The sequence below is a fragment of the Oncorhynchus kisutch genome, linkage group LG1 (assembly GCF_002021735.2).
Source record: "Oncorhynchus kisutch isolate 150728-3 linkage group LG1, Okis_V2, whole genome shotgun sequence".
Taxonomy (NCBI): domain Eukaryota; kingdom Metazoa; phylum Chordata; class Actinopteri; order Salmoniformes; family Salmonidae; genus Oncorhynchus; species Oncorhynchus kisutch.
Window position 1 is genome coordinate 28,195,713 of NC_034174.2, and position 19,967 is coordinate 28,215,679.

Consider the following 19,967-nt stretch of genomic DNA (forward strand, 5'->3'; position numbering starts at 1 on the left):
CAAAATGACCTTTTCGTATCATATGTATACTAAATGACTTCTCTACCTCATAATTAATTAGTTATTTAAAGCTGGACAATAGAGATTAATTCAAAATGAATTGGCAGAGGTCTCACAGCTAAATATCTACAGTGCCCAAGGGTTCTCGTATTTCCATTTCAAACCCCAGCTCTTGGACTCATGATTTGCTCAAGTGAGTTCAACTAGAACAGAGTTGTATCAAGGTCACTTGCATTGGTGTTACAATGTCCCTGGTAGCAGGTAGGCTACATTGGCACAGGAACTATGGACTCAGTAGATAAATAGATGTGAGAAACACATGTACTGTATCAAAACTTTATGCCCAATATGTGACAGATCACCAGCCAACCAGTAAAGTGGACAAAGAGGCAGAAGCTGTAGCAATGAATATGATGCATTATGACCCTCTAATGAGTTTGGCAAGATCAGAGCATATAGCCAGGAATAACTGGCAAATAGGAACTGTTTTTAATTTCATGACTAAGCAATAAGGCACAAGACGCTGTGCTATATAATGAATACAGTCACAGGTAAATGGTGTTGTTCGGCCCAACGCGATGCAGAGGCCAACCAACCCATTTACCTGTGACTGTATTCATTATATAGCACTGACTTGCATGCTTTTATAAAATGGTTACTAACATATAAAAATAACAATGAATTACATATTTTCATTATTACAGAGATGGTCGCCTCACTTCGAGTTCTTAGGAAACTATGCAGTATTTTTTTTATTTTTATGTATTATTTCTTACATTGTTACCCCAGGAAATCTTAAGTCTAATTACATACAGCCGGGAAGAACTATTGGATATAGGAGCAACGTCAATTTACCAACATTACGACCAGGAATACGCCTTTCCTGAAGCGGATCCTCTGTTTGGACCACCACCCAGGACAATAGATCTAATCCCAGTAGCTTACCCAAGACAAAGGCACCGCAGAAGGGGCAGATGGTGCGGCCTCCTGGTCAGGCTCCGAAGACGTACACATCGCCCACCACTCCTGAGTGTACTACTCGCCAATCTACAGTCTCTTGACATCAAGGCAGATTAAATTTAAGCAAGGGTTGCCTTCCAGAGAGACATCAGAGACAGTAACATTCTCTGTTTCACGGAAACATGTCTCCCTCGAGATATGTTGTCGGAATCGGTTCAGCCACCGGGCTTCTCCATGTATTGCACCGACAGAGATAAACACCTCTCTGGGAAGAGGAAGGGTGGGGGTGTATGCTTCATGATTAATGACTCATGGTGAAATCATAACAACATACAGGAACTCAAGTCCTTCTGCTCACCGACCTTGAATTCCTTACAATCAAATGCCAGCCATTTTCCTACAATGAGAATTCTCGTCAGTTATAGTCACAGCTGTGAACATTCCCCCTCAAGAAGACACCAAGACGGCCATCAAGGAACTTCACTGGACTATGTTAACTGGAAACCATATATCCTGAGGATGCTTTTATTGTAGCTGGGGATTTTTAACAAAGCAAATTTGAGAACAAGGTTACCTAAATTCTATCAGCATATTGATTGCACTACACACAGGGGTAATACACTCGACTACTGCTACTCTAACTTCCGCGATGCATACAAAGCCTTCCATCACCCTCCCTTCGGGAAAATCCGACCACAACGCCATCTTGCTATTCCCGTCTTATAGGCAGAAACTCAAACAGGATGTACCAGAAACGAGAACCATTCAACGCTGGTCTGACCAATCGGAAACCACGCTTCAAGATTGTTTTGGTCACGCAGACTGGAATATGTTCTGGTCAGCCTCAGAGAACAACAACGACATACGCTGACTCGGTGAGTGTGTTGATAAAGAGGTGCATTGGAGATGTTGTACCCACTGTCACTATTAAAACCTACCTTAACCAGAAACCATGGATGGATGGCGGCATTCGCGCAATACTGAAAGCGCGAACCACCGCATTTAACCATGGAAAAAGATCTGGGAATATGGCTTAATATAAACAGTGTAGTTATTCCCTCCACATGGCAATCAAACAATCAAACTGCCGGTACAGGGAAAAGGTGGAGTTGCAATTCAAACGGTTCAGACACGGGACATATGTGACAGGGTCTACAGGAAATCACGGACTACAAAAAGAAAACCAGCCACGTCACGGACACCGACGTTACGTACCCGATGTCACAGGAAGGCCAAAAAGATCATCAAGGACTACAACCACCCGAGCCACTGCCTGTTCACACCGCTATCATCCAGAAGGCGAGGTCAGTACAGGTGCATCAAAGCTGGGAATGAGAGACTGAAAAACAGCTCCATCTCAAGGCCATCAGACTGCTAGACAGCAATCACTAACTCAAATAGGCTGCTGCTACATTGAGACCCAATCACTGGACATTTTAATAAATGGATCACTAGTCACTTTAAACAATGCCACTTTAATAATGTTTACATATCTTACATTACTCATATCATATGCATATACTGTATTTTATACCATCTATTGCACATTGCCTATGCCGCTCGGCCATCACTAATCCATATATTTATATGTACATATAAATATATGGATCCATATAAGGAGGGGTGGTCTGTGCATATTTGTAAACAACAGCTGGTGCACGGAATCTGAGGAAGTCTCTAGATTGTGATCGCCTGAAGTAGAGTATATTGTGATCACTTGAAGGCCACACTACTTGCCTAGAGAGTTTTCAGCTATACTTTTCATGGCTGTTTATTTAGAATCACAGACAGATAGATGCTGGCACTAAGACTGCACTCAGTCAGCTGTGTAAGGAAATAAGCAAACAGGAAACCACTCACCCAGAGGTGGCGCTCCTAGTGGAGGAGACTTTAATGCAGGGAAACTTAAATCAGTTCTACCAAATTTTTATCAACCTGTTAAATGTCCAACCAGAGGGAAACAAATTCTAGATCACCTGTACTCCACACACAGAGACTCGTACAAAGCTCTCTCTCGCCCTCCATTTGGTAAATCCGACCACAACTCTATCCTCCTGATTCCTGCTTACAAGCAAAAATTAAAACAGGAAGCACCAGTGACTCGGTCTATTGGTCAGATGAAGCAGATGCTAAATTACAAGACTGATTTGCTATCACAGACTGGAACATGTTCCGGGATTCTTCGGATGGCATTGAGGAGTATACCACATCAGTCACTGGCTTTATCAATAAGTGCATTGAGGACGTTGTCCCCACAGTGACTGTACGTACATACCCCAACCAGAAGCCATGGAGTAGAGGCAACATTCGCACTGAGCTAAAGGGCAGAGCTCTACTACCACATGGCAAGCGGTACCGGAGTGCCAAGTCTAGTACAAAAAGACTTCTCAACAGTTTTTACCCCCAAGCCATAAGACTCCTGAACAGGTAATCAAATGGCTACCCGGACTATTTGCATTGTGTGCCCACCCCCCCCAACCCCTCTTTCACTCTGCTGCTACTCTCTGTTTTTCATATATGCACAGTCACTTTAACTATACATTCATGTACATACTACTTTAATTGGCCCGACCAACCAGTGCTCCCTCACATTGGCTAACAGGGCTATCTGCATTGTGTCCCGCCACCCGCCACCCACCAACCTCTCTTTACGCTACTGTTACTCTCTGTTCATCATATATGCATAGTCACATTAACCATATCTACATGTACATACTACCTCAATCAGCCTGACTAACCGGTGCCCTTTTTTAAAGAAACACACAATTTTCCCTAAAAACAAGTTGAAATTGTCCAAAGTATTTGGTCTCCACAATTCTTTATTTCACTGTTAATATTACAGAACATTTGTTTTTAAATCAGCATTTTTTCAAAATAACTGCAATAAAGCACTTCCATTAGCCATGAATGAGCTTCCTGCACCTCTGTACTAGCAGTTTGGCCCACTTCTCTTGTGCAAACTGTTCCAGTTCTCCCATATTTGAAGTGTGCCTTCTCCAAACTGCTGTTTTCAGATCTCTCCACAAGTTTTCAATGGGATTTACAGTAGATCCGGACTCATTGCTGGCCACTTCAGAAAAGTCCAGCATTTTGTCTTGTACCATTCCTGGTAGCTTTTTGAAGTGTGTTTGGCTTCATTGTCCTCATTGTACAGAAAGATCTATGACCTTCGACTGAGACCCAGCTTTCTGACACTGGGTCCGACATTGCGCTCCAAATTGCCTTGGGATTCTCCTGATTTCATGATGACATGCACACGTTCAAGGCACCCAGTGCCAGAGGCAGCAAAGCAACCCCAAAACATCACTGAACCTCCTCCATGTTTGACTGTAGGGAAGGTGTTCTTTTCATTGAAGGTTTCATTTTGTTTTCTGTAAATGTAGAGATGGTGTGCTTTACCAAAAAGCCATAATTTGGTCTCATCTGTCCACAGGACATACACCCAGAAGGATTTTAGCATATTCAGGTGTGTTTTGCCAAATTGCAGTCAAGCTTTCTGTCTCTCTCTCTCAGCAGTGGTGGTCTCCTACCATATAATCCCCTTTCATTGAGTTGGCGACGGATGGTGCGAGTTGAAATTGTCATACCTTGTGTCTGAAGGTCAGCTTGAATCTGTGTGGCAGTTGATCGAGGTGCATTCTCCACCATTCAAAAAAATACTTACAATCTTACATCAAGTTTTCTCTTGCGGCCATGTCCAGTGAGGCTGGCTACAGTGGCATGGGCCTTAATCTCTTTGATAACATTACGTATGGTGGAAACAGGAACATCAAGGTCTCTGGTGATGGACTTGAGATTGGCCATGCTTGGCTACAATCTTGTGTCTGACCTCCTCAGATTTTCTCTGGTTTTCTTTTTCTTTCCATGCCCATTGCGGTACACACAGTGACACAAAAAGGAGAATGAGTCCTTTTCTCTATTCAAACTGGTTGAATTTGTGATTTTTATAATGCACACATCTTCAGCTCACCACAGGTGAGTTCAGCTCCAAAGTAAACGAGAACCACCTGCCTAAAATCAAATTATTTATTTTAGAAGGTGCCATTAATATTTCCCATTAATATTTATTTGTGGAATAAGCTAACATTTAGTAAATTATTCAGATATTTTTTTGTTCAACTGCAAACCAAAGACATACATATGTGGATACCTGTCACGACTTCCACCGAAGGTGGCTCCTCTCCCTGTTCGTGCGACGCACAGGCGGTCGTCGTCACCGGCCTACTAGCTGCCACGGATCCCTTTTCTTTTTCGTTTGGTTTTGTCTGTCTTGTGTTCACCTGTGTCTAGTTTAGGCTAATCAGTGGGGTATTTAATCTCACCCACCCGCTAGGTTTTCTGCGGGATTGTTTGTGTTACTGTCGTTGGCTTGGGTTGCATTTTTCCCTGTTAAACAGGTTTATTTCACGGGACTGTGTTTCCCGCACGTTACTTTAGTCAGAGGAGTGTGTTCCTCCGTTTTCGACTAGACTGCGTTCCTGTTTTCTAGTGGCTGCTTTTGTGGTCCTGTACCTGTTTTGTTGGTGGACCAGTAAATAAAACACCCTTCTTGAAATTCTTGCTCTCCTGCGCCTGACTCCACACCCACCTCTCCTAGGGAGATACTGACAATACCAAAATATATACAGTTGAAGTAGGAAGATTACATACACCTTAGCCAAATACACTTAAACTCAGTTTCTCATAATTCCCAACATTTAATCCTAGCAAAAATTATATGTTTTAGGTCAGTTAGGATCACCACTTTATTTTAAGAATTTTAAATGTCAGAATAATAGTTGAGAGAATGCTTTATTTCAGCTTTTTTTCCCTTTCATCACCTTCCCAGTGGGTCTGAAGTCTACATACACTCAATTAGCATTTGGTAGCATTACCTTACATGGTTTAACTTGGGTCAAACGTTTCGGGTAGCCTTCCACAAGCTTCCCACAATAAATTGGGTGAATTTTGGCCCATTTCTCCTGACAGAGCTGGTTTAACTGAGTCAGGTTTGTAGGCCTCCACGCTCGCACACGCTTTTCAGTTCTGCCCACACATTTTTTATAGGATTGAGGTCAGGGCTTTGAAATGGCAACTCTAAGATCTTGACTTTGTTGTCCTTAAGCCATTTTGCCACAACTTTGGAAGTATGCTTGAGGTCATTGTCCATTTGGAAGACCCATTTGCAACAAAGGTTTAACTTCCTGACTGATGTCTTGAGATGTTGCTTCAATATATCCACGTAATTGTCCTGCCTCATGATGCCATCTATTTTGTGAAGTGCACCAGTCCCTCCTGCAGCAAAGCACCCCCACAACATGATGCTGCCACCATCATGCTTCACGGTTGGGATGGTGTTCTTCAGCTTGCAAGCTTCCCCCTTTTTCCTCCAAACATAACGATGGCCAAACAGTTCTAATTTTGTTTCATCAGACCATGTACGAATTTTGTCCCCATGTGCAGTTGCAAACCGTAGTCTGGCTTTTTTATGGTGGTTTTGGAGCAGTGGCTTCTTCCTTGCTGAGCGGCCTTTCAGGATATGTCAATATAGGACTTGTTTTACTGTGGATATAGATACTTTTGTACCTGTTTCCTCCAGAATCTTCACAAGGTCCTTTGCTGTTGTTCTGGGATTGATTTGCACTTTTCGCACCAAAGTATGTTCATCTCTAGGAGACAGAACGCGTCTCCTTCCTGAGCGATATGACAGCTGCGTTGTCCCATAGTGTTTATACTTGCATACTATTGTTTATACAGATGAACGTGGTACCTTCAGACGATTGGAAATTGCTCCCAAGGATGAACCAGACTTGTCGAGGTCTAAAAAAAAATTCTGAGGTCTTGGCTGATTTCTTTTAATTTTTCCATGATGTCAGGGAAAGAGGAACTGAGTTTGAATGTACGCCTTGAAATACATCCACAGGTACATCTCCAAATTACTCAAATGATGTCAATTAGCCTATCGGAAGCTCCTAAAGCCATGACATAATTATCTGGAATTTTCAATGCTGTTAAAAGGCACAGTCAACTTAGTGGATGTAAACTTCTGACCCACTGGAATTGTGACACATCTAAGTGAAATAATCTGTCTGTAAACAATTGTTGGAAAAATTACTTGTTTCATGCACAAAGTAGATGTCCTAACCGAGTGGCCAAAACTATAGTTTGTTAACAAGAAATTTGGGGAGTGGTTGAAAAATGAGTTTTATTGACTCCAACTTAAGTGTATGTAAAGTTATGACTTCAACTGTATTAATTTCAACAGTTGTTTAGAAGAAATGGTGCATTATATGAAAAAAGTGCAAGGGTGACAATATTTTTTGCCACGTTTGTTGAAGATTCTTATCACAAATAGTAGGCAGTCTAAAGCTTTAGTTGAAAACGACATAAGGAATAATAAAGCACCGGCACGAGTGATGCTAAATGAACTCGTCTGTTGTCAGATTATGCTTACCGCTCAGGTAACCTAATGTAGCAGGCGTAAAAGCAACCCCTGAAACAAGATCCTCCACATTCTGGTCATGACGAGAATAAAAAAAATGGGGGGAGAGGTTCTCTTCTGCACTGTTCAACCAATCCAGTAAATGTGGAGGAGGAATTACAGTGGCTTGCAAAAGTATTCACCCCCTTGGCATTTTTCCTATTTTGTGGCTGGGGTTGTATCCTGCCTGTTTGGCCCTGTCCGGGGGTATCATCGGATGGGGCCACAGTGTCTCCTGACCCCTCCTGTCTCAGCCTCCAGTATTTATGCTGCAATAGTTTATGTGTTGGGGGGCTAGGGTCAGTCTGTTATATCTGGAGTATTTATCCTGTCTTATCCGGTGTCCTGTGTGAATTTAAGTATGCTCTCTCTAATACTCTCTTTCTCTTTCTCTTTCTTTCTCTCTTTCTTTCTTTCTCTCTCTCGGAGGACCTGAGCCGTAGGACCATGCCTCAGGACTACCTGGCTTGATGACTCCTTGCTGTCTCCAGACCACCTGGCCGTGCTGCTGCTCCAGTTTCAACTGTTCTGCCTGCGGCTATGGAACCCTGACCTGTTCACCGGACGTGCAACCTGTCCCAGACCTGCTGTTTTCAACTCTCTAGAGACAGCAGGAGCAGTAGAGATACTCTCAATGATCGGCTATGAAAAGCCAACTGACATTTACTACTGAGGTGCTGACTTGCTGAACCCTCGACAACTACTGTGATTATTATTATTTGACCATGTTGGTCATTTATGAACATTTGAAAATCTTGGCCATGTTCTGTTATAATCTCCACCCGGCACAGCCAGAAGAGGACTGGCCACCCCTCATAGCCCAATTCCTCTCTAGGTTTCTTCCTAGGTTTTGGCCTTTCTGGTTTTTCCAAGCCAACGTGATTCTACACCTGCATTGTTTGCTGTTTGGGATTTTAGGCTGGGTTTCTGTACAGCTCTTTGATATATCAGCTGATGTAAGAAGGGTTATATAAATACATTTGATTTTGATTTGTTGCCTTATAACTTGGAATTAAAATGTATTTTGGGAGGGTTTATATCATAAGATTTACACAACATGCCTACCACTTTGAAGATGCAAAATATGTTTTATTGTGAAACAAACAACAAATAAGACACAAAAACAGAACTTGAGCATACAGAATTATTCACCCCCCCCACAGTCTGTACTTTGTAGAGCCACCTTTTGCAGCATTTACAGCTGCAAGTCTATTGGGGTATGTCTCTATAAGCTTGGCACAGCTAGCTACTGGGATTTTTGCCCATTCTTCAAGGCAAAACAGCTCCAGCTCCTTTAAGTTGGATGGGTTCTGTTGGTGTACAGCAATATTTATGTCATACCACAGATTCTCAATTGGATTGAGGTCTGGACTTTGACTAGGCCATCCCAAAACATTTAAATGTTTCCCCTTAAACCACACAAGTGTTGCTTTAGCAGTATGCTTAGGGTCATTGTCCTGCTGGAAGGTGAACCTCTGTTCTAGTCTCAAGTCTCTGGAAGACTGAAACAGGTTTCCCTCAAGAATTTCCCTGTATTTAGCATCATCCATCATTCCTTCAAGTCTGACCAGTTTCCCAGTCCCTGCAAATGAAAAACATACCCACAGCATGATGCTGCCACCACCATGCTTCACCGTGGGGGTGTTGCTCACGGAGTGATGAGTTGTTGGGTTTTCGCCAGACATAGAGTTTTCCTTGATGGCCAAAAAGCTACATTTTTGTCTCATCTGACCAGAGTACCTTCTTTCGTATGTTTGAAGACTCTCCTACATGCCTTTTGGCGAACACCAAACGTGCTTGCTTATTTTTTTAATGTTTTTATGGCCACCCTTCCGTAAAGCCCATCTCTGTGGAGTCTACAGCTTAAAATGGTCCTTTGGACAGATACTCCAATCTCTGCTGTGGTGGTTTGCAGCTCCTTCAGGGTTATCTTTGGTCTCTTTCTTGCCTCTCTGATTAATGCCCTCCTTACCTGGTCCGTGAGTTTTGGTGTTGTTGTGGTGCCATATTCTTTCCATTTTTTAGTAATGGATTTAATGGTGCTCCGTTGGATGTTCAAAGTTTCGGATATTTTTTTATAACCCAACCCTGATCTGTACTTCTCCAAAACTTTGTCCCTGACCTGTTTGGAGAGCTCCGTGGTCTTCATGGTGCCGCTTGCTTGGTGGTGCACCTTGCTGAGTGGTATTGCAGACTCTGGGGCCTTTCAGAACAGGTGAATATATACTGAGATGATGTGACACTTAGATTGCACACAGGTGCACTTTATTTAACTAATTATGTGACTTCTGAAATTAATGGGTTGCACCATCTCATTTAGGGGCTTCATAGCAAAAAGGGTGAATACATATGAACGCACCATTTTCAGTTTTTTTATTTAAAATTATTATTATTATATATTTTTTTCACTTCACTAATTTGGACTATTTTGTGTATGTCCATTACATGATATCCAAATAAAAATCCATTTAAAATACAGGTTGTAATGCAACAAAATAGGAAAATGCCAAGGGGGATGAATATTTTTGTAAGGCACTGTAAGATGGCGTGTTGCCATGTTAACATCCAAAAGTGGACTTTGCATCACAGGCTCTTCTTCCATTTCCCCTGAAAATCGGAACATCTGGTTGTTGTCGGCTCCACTAAGGGTGCTCTTCCGATATACATGCTCGGGCTGCTTAGACCAGCTAGATAGCCAAATCAAATCAATCAAATCAAATGTTATTTGTCACATATACATGGTTAGCAGATGTTAATGCGAGTGTAGCGAAATGCTTGTGCTTCTAGTTCCGACAATGCAGTAATAACCAACAAGTAATCTTGTAAACAATTCCAAAACTACTGTCTTATACACACAAGTGTAAGGGGATAAAGAATATGTACATAAAGATATATGAATGAGTGATGGTACAGAGCGGCATAGGCAAGATACAGTAGATGGTATCGAGTACAGTATATACATATGAGATGAGTATGTAAACAAAGTGGCATAGTTAAAGTGGCTAGTGATACATGTATTACATAAAGATGCAGTAGATGATATAGAGTACAGTATATACGTATACATATGAGATGAATAATGTAGGGTATGTAAACATTATATTAGGTAGCATTGTTTAAAGTGGCTAGTGATATATTTTACATCATTTCCCATCAATTCCCATTATTAAAGTGGCTGGAGTTGAGTCAGTGTGTTGGCAGCAGCCACTCAATGTTAGTGGTGGCTGTTTAACAGTCTGATGGCCTTGAGATAGAAGCTGTTTTTCAGTCTCTCGGTCCCAGATTTGATGCACCTGTACTGACCTCGCCTTCTGGATGATAGCGGGGTGAACAGGCAGTGGCTCGGGTGGTTGTTGTCCTTGATGATCTTTATGGCCTTCCTGTAACATCGGGTGGTGTAGGTGTCCTGGAGGGCAGGTAGTTTGCCCCCGGTGATGCGTTGTGCAGACCTCACTACCCTCTGGAGAGCTTTACGGTTGTGGGCGGAGCAGTTGCCGTACCAGGCGGTGATACAGCCCGCCAGGATGCTCTCGATTGTGCATCTGTAGAAGTTTGTGAGTGCTTTTGGTGACAAGCCGAATTTCTTCAGCCCCCTGAGGTTGAAGAGGCGCTGCTGCGCCTTCTTCACAATGCTGTCTGTGTGGGTGGACCAATTCAGTTTGTCTGTGATGTGTATGCCGAGGAACTTAAAACTTGCTACCCTCTCCACTACTGTTCCATCGATGTGGATAGGGGGTGTTCCCTCTGCTGTTTCCTGAAGTCCACAATCATCTCCTTAGTTTTGTTGACGTTGAGTGTGAGGTTATTTTCCTGACACCACACGCCGAGGGCCCTCACCTCCTCCCTGTAGGCCGTCTCGTCGTTGTTGGTAATCAAGCCTACCACTGTTGTGTCGTCCGCAAACTTGATGATTGAGTTGGAGGCGTGCGTGGCCACGCAGTCGTGGGTGAAGAGGGAGTACAGGAGAGGGCTCAGAACGCACCCTTGGGGCCCCAGTGTTGAGGATCAGCGGGGTGGAGATGTTGTTGCCTACCCTCACTACCTGGGGGCGGCCCGTCAGGAAGTCCAGTACCCAGTTGCACATTGCGGGGTCGAGACCCAGGGTCTCGAGCTTGATGACGAGCTTGGAGGGTACTATGGTGTTAAATGCTGAGCTGTAGTCAATGAACAGCATTCTCACATAGGTATTCCTCTTGTCCAGATGGGTTAGGGCAGTGTGCAGTGTGGTTGAGATTGCATCGTCTGTGGACCTATTTGGGCGGTAAGCAAATTGGAGTGGGTCTAGGGTGTCAGGTAGGGTGGAGGTGATATGGTCCTTGACTAGTCTCTCAAAGCACTTCATGATGACGGAAGTGAGTGCTACGGGGCGGTAGTCATTTAGCTCAGTTACCTTAGCTTTCTTGGGAACAGGAACAATGGTGGCCCTCTTGAAGCATGTGGGAATAGCAGACTGGGATAGGGATTGATTGAATATGTCCGTAAACACACCAGCCAGCTGGTCTGCGCATGCTCTGAGGGCGCGGCTGGGGATGCCGTCTGGGCCTGCAGCCTTGCGAGGGTTAACACGTTTAAATGTTTTACTCACCTCGGCTGCAGTGAAGGAGAGGCCGCATGTTTTGGTTGCAGGCCGTGTCAGTGGCACTGTATTGTCCTCAAAGCGGGCAAAAAGGTTATTTAGTCTGCCTGGGAGCAAGACATCCTGGTCCGTGACGGGGCTAGTTTTCTTTTTGTAATCCGTGATTGACTGTAGACCCTGCCACATACCTCTTGTGTCTGAGCCGTTGAATTGAGATTCTACTTTGTCTCTATACTGACGTTTAGCTTGTCTGATTGCCTTGCGGAGGGAATAGCTACACTGTTTTTATTTGGTCATGTTACCGGTCACCTTGCCCTGATTAAAAGCAGTGGTTCGCGCTTTCAGTTTCACACGAATGCTGCCATCAATCCACGGTTTCTGGTTTGGGAATGTTTTAATCGTTGCAATGGGAACGACATCTTCAGCGCACGTTCTAATGAACTCGCACACCGAATCAGCATATTCGTCAATGTTGTTGTCTGACGCAATACGAAACATATCCCAGTCCACGTGATGGAAGCAGTCTTGGAGTGTGGAATCAGATTGGTCGGACCAACGTTGAACAGACCTCAGCGTGGGAGCTTCTTGTTTTAGTTTCTGTCTGTAGGCAGGGATCAACAAAATGGAGTCGTGGTCAGCTTTTCCGAAAGGAGGGCGGGGCAGGGCCTTATATGCGTCGCGGAAGTTAGAATAGCAGTGATCCAAGGTTTTGCCAGCCCTGGTTGCGCAATCGATATGCTGATACAATTTAGGGAGTCTTGTTTTCAGATTAGCCTTGTTAAAATCCCCAGCTACAATGAATGCAGCCTCAGGATGTATGGATTCCAGTTTGCAAAGAGTCAAATAAAGTTTCTTCAGAGCCATCGATGTGTCTGCTTGGGGGGGGAATATATATGGCTGTGATTATAATCGAAGAGAATTCGGTCGACATTTGATTGTGAGAAATTCTAAATCAGGTGAACAGAAGGACTATATGTAAGGTACGTGCATGTTCATTGAGAAGTTAAATAGAAGTTAGTAGGGCCTGTGTGTGGTTAAAACGCACATTGTTTTTTTGCCCTAATACTAAACTCCAGTGTGAGTTACTGTACATCATTTTTTCAGGAACTCTGGCTAGTGCCTACAATATGGCAGCAACTATAAAGATTAGCTTACATCATCACACAAAACACTGTTTGTTTTTGTGCCAATGCAATGTCTTTATTTTAATTTTATTTAACTAGTTAAGTCAGTTACGAACAAATACTTATTTACTATGATGGCCTACCCCACCCGGCCAAACCCTCCCCTAACCTGGATGACGCTGGGACAATTGTGCGCCACACAATTGATCCCGATCACAGCCGGTTGTGATACAGCCTGGGAACGAACAAAGGTCTCTAGTGACGCCTCTAGCACTGCAATGCCCTGCCATAGACCGCTGCCCCACTCAGAAGGTCTAAGGGCCGCGTCCTGCTCATGCAACTCCATTTATACTTTACAAATGACAAAGAAGGTTGTATAGCCTTCAATAATTATTTTTGAGAACGTTCGTTCAAATTGCCACAGGGTTTTATTTCAGCTGTTCAGAAATATGAGGTAGAGATGGACTACATCAGGGGTAGGAAACCCTGGAGTGCCGCAGGTACTGCAGCATTTTGTTCCAATAACTTTTTCCACATTGCTTTAGCGTAGTTGTCAATGCCAACAACTGGATGCTTCCGATTTTCAGGGATATAGAACTCAAATGTGTTCTCCAGCGCTCTCTAGCCAGTGAAACTTTTGACTCCATTGGAGAAAAAAGACACCAGAAAACAAATGTTCTTTTCTTTAGCATATCTTTGAGATGTAGTTTTAGTAGAAAACTGTCACCATTGGCTATAATAGCATTGCCTTAATAATCCTCAAGGCAAAGGTCTCCCATGCCTTGAGGCATCACCAAACCACTGTGAATTTAAGCAGTTGAGGATGAAAGCAAAGACATCTCAAATGTTCCCAGAGTGAAAGATAGTGGCAGAGGTACCAAGAGTTCGAGGTTTGGCCTTCTGAAACTGAGTGATTTCATTTCTTGGCGGGGAATTCATTAAAATGATAATTCTTATTTATGAAGCCCTTTAAGAAATTGAAATACTCTCCATGTACTGCCTCCTATTAATTAACTTTTTCCTCTCATTTTCTTTCTTTCTCCCTTCTCCTTTTTTCTCACTTCCAAGTGAACTTGGCACACTAATAGGTTATGAATAATTCTGTTTCAGTTTAGACGGCAATTAGCCACAATGCCAGAGGCCATTCTTCTTCTCCTCCACCAGTGGAGATTTAATACCCAGCTGATAGTCCTCACACTTTCCCCTGGCTGTATCATTTATATCTCCACCACCACCACCACTCCTAAACGATTAAGGGGTTAACTTGGGCTGAATCTCTCCCATCTCTCCCATTGATAAAGATCTGTTCATTTACATCTGTGAAGAGTTAATCCGGTTCGGTATCTCAGGTTTATTGAATGGTTTTATGTCATTCTGGGAAAGTGAAGGTCAGCGAAGGAGCTATGAGAACCAGAAGTAGTCTTTGGGTAAACCTGCAGCTTAATGTCAACAGCCATTGGCAATATGGCAAATGAACAAAATATGCTAATGGTCTAACCATGTCCTTGTGTTTTTTTTTGTGTTCTGTTTGTCTGAGAAATATTACTGTTGATAATTAGCGATATGCTGTACATAAGAAGACTTGCTGCCGGACTTTAAATGCCAGTGAGCCAGCTGTCATTAGAGAAAGTTACACCAACAATTATGCCAAAGAGTGAGTGAGAAAAGCAGCTCCTCAGGTCACTGGCAGAAACATGGGAAGAAGAAGAAACACGTCATTCTCCAAAATAGCAGTGAAATGGGTTTGTAATTATACAGAGAGAGGATGGGAGGACAGGTTCAAATCCTGGTCTTCTAAGTGTTCTCAGAAGCAGCATTAGAGAGGGGAAAGGTTCAGGTTATTTTGTCTTTCTTTTTTGGCAGTCATGTATCCTGTTAGTAGGGAACTTGGGGTTCAGTAGGGGTATGTGAAATTGTGTTACAGTTTGATATAGTACAGTCTCCAAAAAAACAGTGCCTCTGCTGACACATACACTCATTATCACACTGAGACAGAGTGTCATCCATCAAACTTGCTGAGCACACCCTATGAGAAATGTTCACTACCAGTCAGAGAAGGGGAGCTAAGGGTAATGATGATGATTATGATTAGTAGCTTAAACCGGATGATTCTCCTTCTTTGTCAAAACTTGACATTTCTACATCTTTAGAACTGCATTCAGTTCTGTAGTACAACTGTCCGTAGTGTGTGTCAGTAGTGCATGTCAACTTGAACCTATTTGACATTTCCTCCAGCCTGTCCAACTACTCTCATGGCTGTCTGTCTGCTACCTTCACTCACAAGAAGTGCTGAGGTAGATTTCTTGTCATTTTGTGCTGCTTTAATGTATTTCCATAGAACAGAACATGTTGATTACTGTTGCAGAACGTCAGAGTAGAACAGAGCTAAACATTTTTGCATATTCACAGTCACGGGCTGACTACAGAGTATAAATTACTTACACATAACGGTGAGAAAGACATTTCCCGATGCCAAGACCACCTTTTCTCTCGTTGCTCGGTCGTAGATGCCCACGTGGCACTCATAAGGCCCATTGTCCGAGATCCGAACCTCCGGGAGCCTGCAGAGACATGACAGAAAAAAACGTACGTAAAAACACACACAATAATAAAAACATTTACACTACCGGTCAAAAGTTTTAGAACACCTACTCATTCAAAGCATTAAAACAGCCAAGTGCAGTTGCAAAAATCATCAAGCGCTACGATGAAACTGGCTCTCATGAGGACCGCCACAGAAATGGAAGACCCAGAGTTACCTCTGGTGCAGAGAATAAGTTAATTATAGTTACCAGCCTCAGAAATTACAGCCAAAATAAATGCTTCACATAGCGCAAGTAACAGACACATCTCAACATCAACTATTCAGAGGAGACTACATGAATCAGGAATTCATTGTCAAATTGCTGCAAACAAACCACTACTAAAGGACACCAATAAGAAGAAGGTACTTGCTTGGGCCAAGAAACACAAGCAAAGGACATTAGACAGGTGGAAATTTGTCCTTTGGTCTGAGATTTTGGATTCCAACCGCTGTGTCTTTGTGAGACGCGGTGTGGGTGAACGGATGATCTCCGCATGTGTATTTCCCACCATAAACCATGGAGGGGGAGGTGTTATGGTGTGGGGGTGCTTTGCTGGTGACACTGTCTATGATTTATTTAGAATTCAAGGTACACTTAACCATAATGGCTACCACAGCATTCTGCAGTGATAAGCCATCCCATCTGGTTAGGGCTTAGTGGGACTATCATTTGTTTTGCAACAGGACAATGACCCAACACACATCCAGGCTGCATCAGATGACCTGGCCTCCACAATCCCCCGACCTCAACCAAATTGAGACAGTTTGGGATGAGTGGGACCGTAGAATGAAGGAAAATCAACCACCATGTAATCAGCATATGTGGGAACTCCTTCAAGACTGTTGGAAAAGCATTCCAGGTGAAGCTGGTTGAGAGAATGCCAAGAGTGTGCAAAGCTGTCATCAAGGCAAAGGGTGGCTACTTTGAAGAATCTCAAATATAAAATATTATTTAGATTTGTTTAACACTTTTTTGGTTACTACATGATTCCACGTGTTATTTCATAGTTTTGATGAATTCACTATTATTCTACAATATAGAAAATTGTAAAAATAAAGAAAAACCCTTGAATGAGAAGGTGCACTAAAACTTTTGACCGAGAGTGTACATAGATTTTTTTTCATAATACATTATTTTCTCAGACAGGAAATAGTTTGGACATTTTGAAGTGGAAATCAATATTGAAGTGGAATTCAGTTAATTCATTCCACTTGCAAATTGCATGACTGTCCTTCATAGTGTTCCTGCTTTTGTCCCTAGTGAATGATGTCGAAAGGAGGTGAACAACAGACATGCACATGTCAGAATACAACATTTTTGTTCTCTTGTTGAAATTCAGGAAGCAATAATTTGACCAAAATGTCATTCTTTTTTCAGGAGCAACGCCTCCATGTTAGGACAGCAAATTATTCAGACAGCCAGCAGATTACAAGGAAACGGCCATTTTTGAAAGGCCTGCTAGCTCAATCTGTATTCTGTTTCCGCCTAATGTGTCAACAGCGATAATCAAAGTGAGACACCACCAGTCGCATTTAGGCCCTGTGATTTATTTCCACAAAACGGGAACAATTGTCCTTGCCGCCCGGCTGTTTCAGAGGGAGACCTCTGTTGGAACAGCGGCAGGGCACTCGGAGCACCGTAGCTCTGATGAGTTCAGCAGTGGTGTGTGTGTGTGTGTGTGTGTGTGTGTGTGTGTGTGTGTGTGTGTGTGTGTGTGTGTGTGTGTGTGTGTGTGTGTGTGTGTGTGTGTGTGTGTGTGTGTGTGTGTGTGTGTGTGTGTGTGTGTGTGTGTGTGTGTGTGGGTGGGGGGTAAAATGAGATAATTCTGTTGGAGAACAGTCAACCCTGTGTGGGGCCATCGTGCACCCTTCCCACCCTCAGCCTATATAGAGCACACGTCCACAATCACTATGGAGAGGCCCCATGGGTCAACGGTTGCTGATGCTGACTGATAGAGACTCAGTGGCAGTCAAATTCTACCATAAACTATGCATTTCTAATCCTATACCTAATCTCTTACATGACATGGCTGTTTTAATGCTGAATTCAACAATGGCCTCCAGCTTCAAAACACTTCACCAACATGATAGTCACACAATGATTGACTGACAGCAAGCTCATTTATATTGAATGGGGGCAAAATGGGAGTCCACTGTGCATCTCACACACATTGCTCTCATTCAGCCACTCATTTTTTTTCCAGCATGTCAGATCACATCAATCAATCAAATGTATTTATAAAGCCCTTTTTACATCAGCCGATGTCACAAAGTGCTCTGGATCCTGACCAGATGTCCCTTCCACTGGAATTTGTTTCACAAATTAATCCTGATGTAATAACAATGTTGACCACAAAAAAATGCTTTTTCCTTTTGGAGTAGCATGCAGTTTCACCCACTAATTCTAGTTTCGAGGGCACTTTGACAAACTGTGATTATGACTATTTGATGAGAGCCCTGGCACCAGTGGTACCTATGTTGGCATTATCCTTGCATTCCTCTTAGTGTCTTGGCTCCACTAGCTGTGCCAACCAACTGCCATGTGACTCCAGTCCAGCACATCTCTTCTTCTCTTTTTCTTTCTCTGTCTCGTTCTTTTTCTCTCTCTCTCTGTCTCTCTCTTTTTTTCCATCTGTTTGTCTGTCTCTCTCTCTTTTCCTGTGTCTGTCTGTCTGTCTGTATGTCTTTTCCATCTGTCTGTTTGTCTGTCTCTCTGTTCCTTTTGTCTCTCTTTTTGTCTTTCTTTTTGTCTGTCTGTCTCTTCGTTTGTCTGTCTGACTCTCTCAAACACCACTGATACTGCATTATGTGTACAGTGATTTTTTTAAAGTATTTCCCGAATTCCTCCACCCTGTCATGGCTCATTAATCAGCAACTAATAAAAAGCTGATTAACACTAAACCACACCAAGGTGAGGGGCTGCAATACAATCTGTGTGTGTGATGTATGTGTGTGTGTGTGTCTTTTGTCCCTGAAACTCTAAGAAGTAGTTTACCTCAAAACTTAGAAGTTCAGGGAATCAAAATAGTGTCATTAGTCACACATTGTTGTCATTAGAAATAGTATCATTAAGTGACTCAGCACAAAAAAAAATGACTCTCTCTCACAGTACATTCAAAACAACATACTACATACTGTTCACAATATAGAAACACCCATGTACACACACACACACACACACACACGTACACACACACACGTACACACACACACACACACACACACACACACACACACACACACACACACACACACACACACACACACACACACACACACACACACACACACACACACATACACACACACACACACACACACACACACACACACGTACACACACACACACACACACACACCAGGATAGGATCAATGGCAATGAGGCCACTCAGAAGAGCGGCAAAACAGCAAAGAAAGGGAGAGGAAAAGAGAGAGAGGGAGAGTGAGAGAGAGAGATCAATCCTCCCTGGGGAGTAATGACTATTCTGTTTAACTCTGTGTTTTCTCCTTGCAGCCCTTCCTGTGCTGTCCATGCCTGGAAGCTGTGCTGTGTTACAGGGACAGGGAGGTGAGAGAGAGTCATTCTGACAGAACACTGCACAGAGTGGTCCCTGTTAGCTCAGCCAGACAATCTCTGCAGCAAATCAGCTAACGTGGTGTCAGGAACTGGGCTTCTGCTTCGCTGTGCTCTTCTTACCCTTAAGTGCAGGAGCCTTGTATCCCTGCATTAAGGCTGGTTAGGGGGAGGATTGTCTGATGTAAGTATATGAGAAACAGAGACTGTTAGCCTAGAGGACAAAGATATGAAGAGACTAGAAAGGTGTGTAAGGCAGTAAGGCAGAGGCACACTGTGTCTCCAGTGTTTCCTCTGGAGAGGAAAGTCCTATTTTAAACACAATGCCATTGATGTGAACACTGTGATTCTCTGTGCTGTGAGAGGGGGATGGCTTTGTAGGCCACTATGTGTATGCTGGTCTGTCCCAAGCCTGTGTTTACACACAATGCTGTTATCCATAGGCCTGGATGGTTGTCTGGAGCCTAACCCACACAAGAACAGAGGAAGATTCTGAGAAGACAGCTCTTAGACAAGATGGTGCAAGGCATGGAAAGATAGGTGAAACAGCGGCAAAGGGTCACAGAGAAGCCTCACAACACTGATTTATTTTCCTGAGTGAGAGTCTGTGAAGCCTGTTGAAGAATGACAGCGGGACTTGCCCTTCAAATTTAGGAATGGGGAAAAGGTTGTATGTCTAAAATTGTGAA

General features: G+C 43.2%; 1 protein-coding gene across 2 annotated transcripts in view; it reads right to left on the bottom strand.

The window, feature by feature from the left end:
- LOC109896606 (immunoglobulin superfamily member 21-like) overlaps positions 1 to 19,967 on the bottom strand; it is a 303,882-nt gene that overhangs the window by 87,246 nt on the left and 196,669 nt on the right. For both annotated transcript variants that reach the window (XM_020490885.2, XM_020490894.2), the window contains exon 4: positions 15,563 to 15,681. In XM_020490885.2, the coding sequence (XP_020346474.1) occupies positions 15,563 to 15,681 (119 nt within the window). The remainder of the gene's footprint in view (positions 1 to 15,562; positions 15,682 to 19,967) is intronic.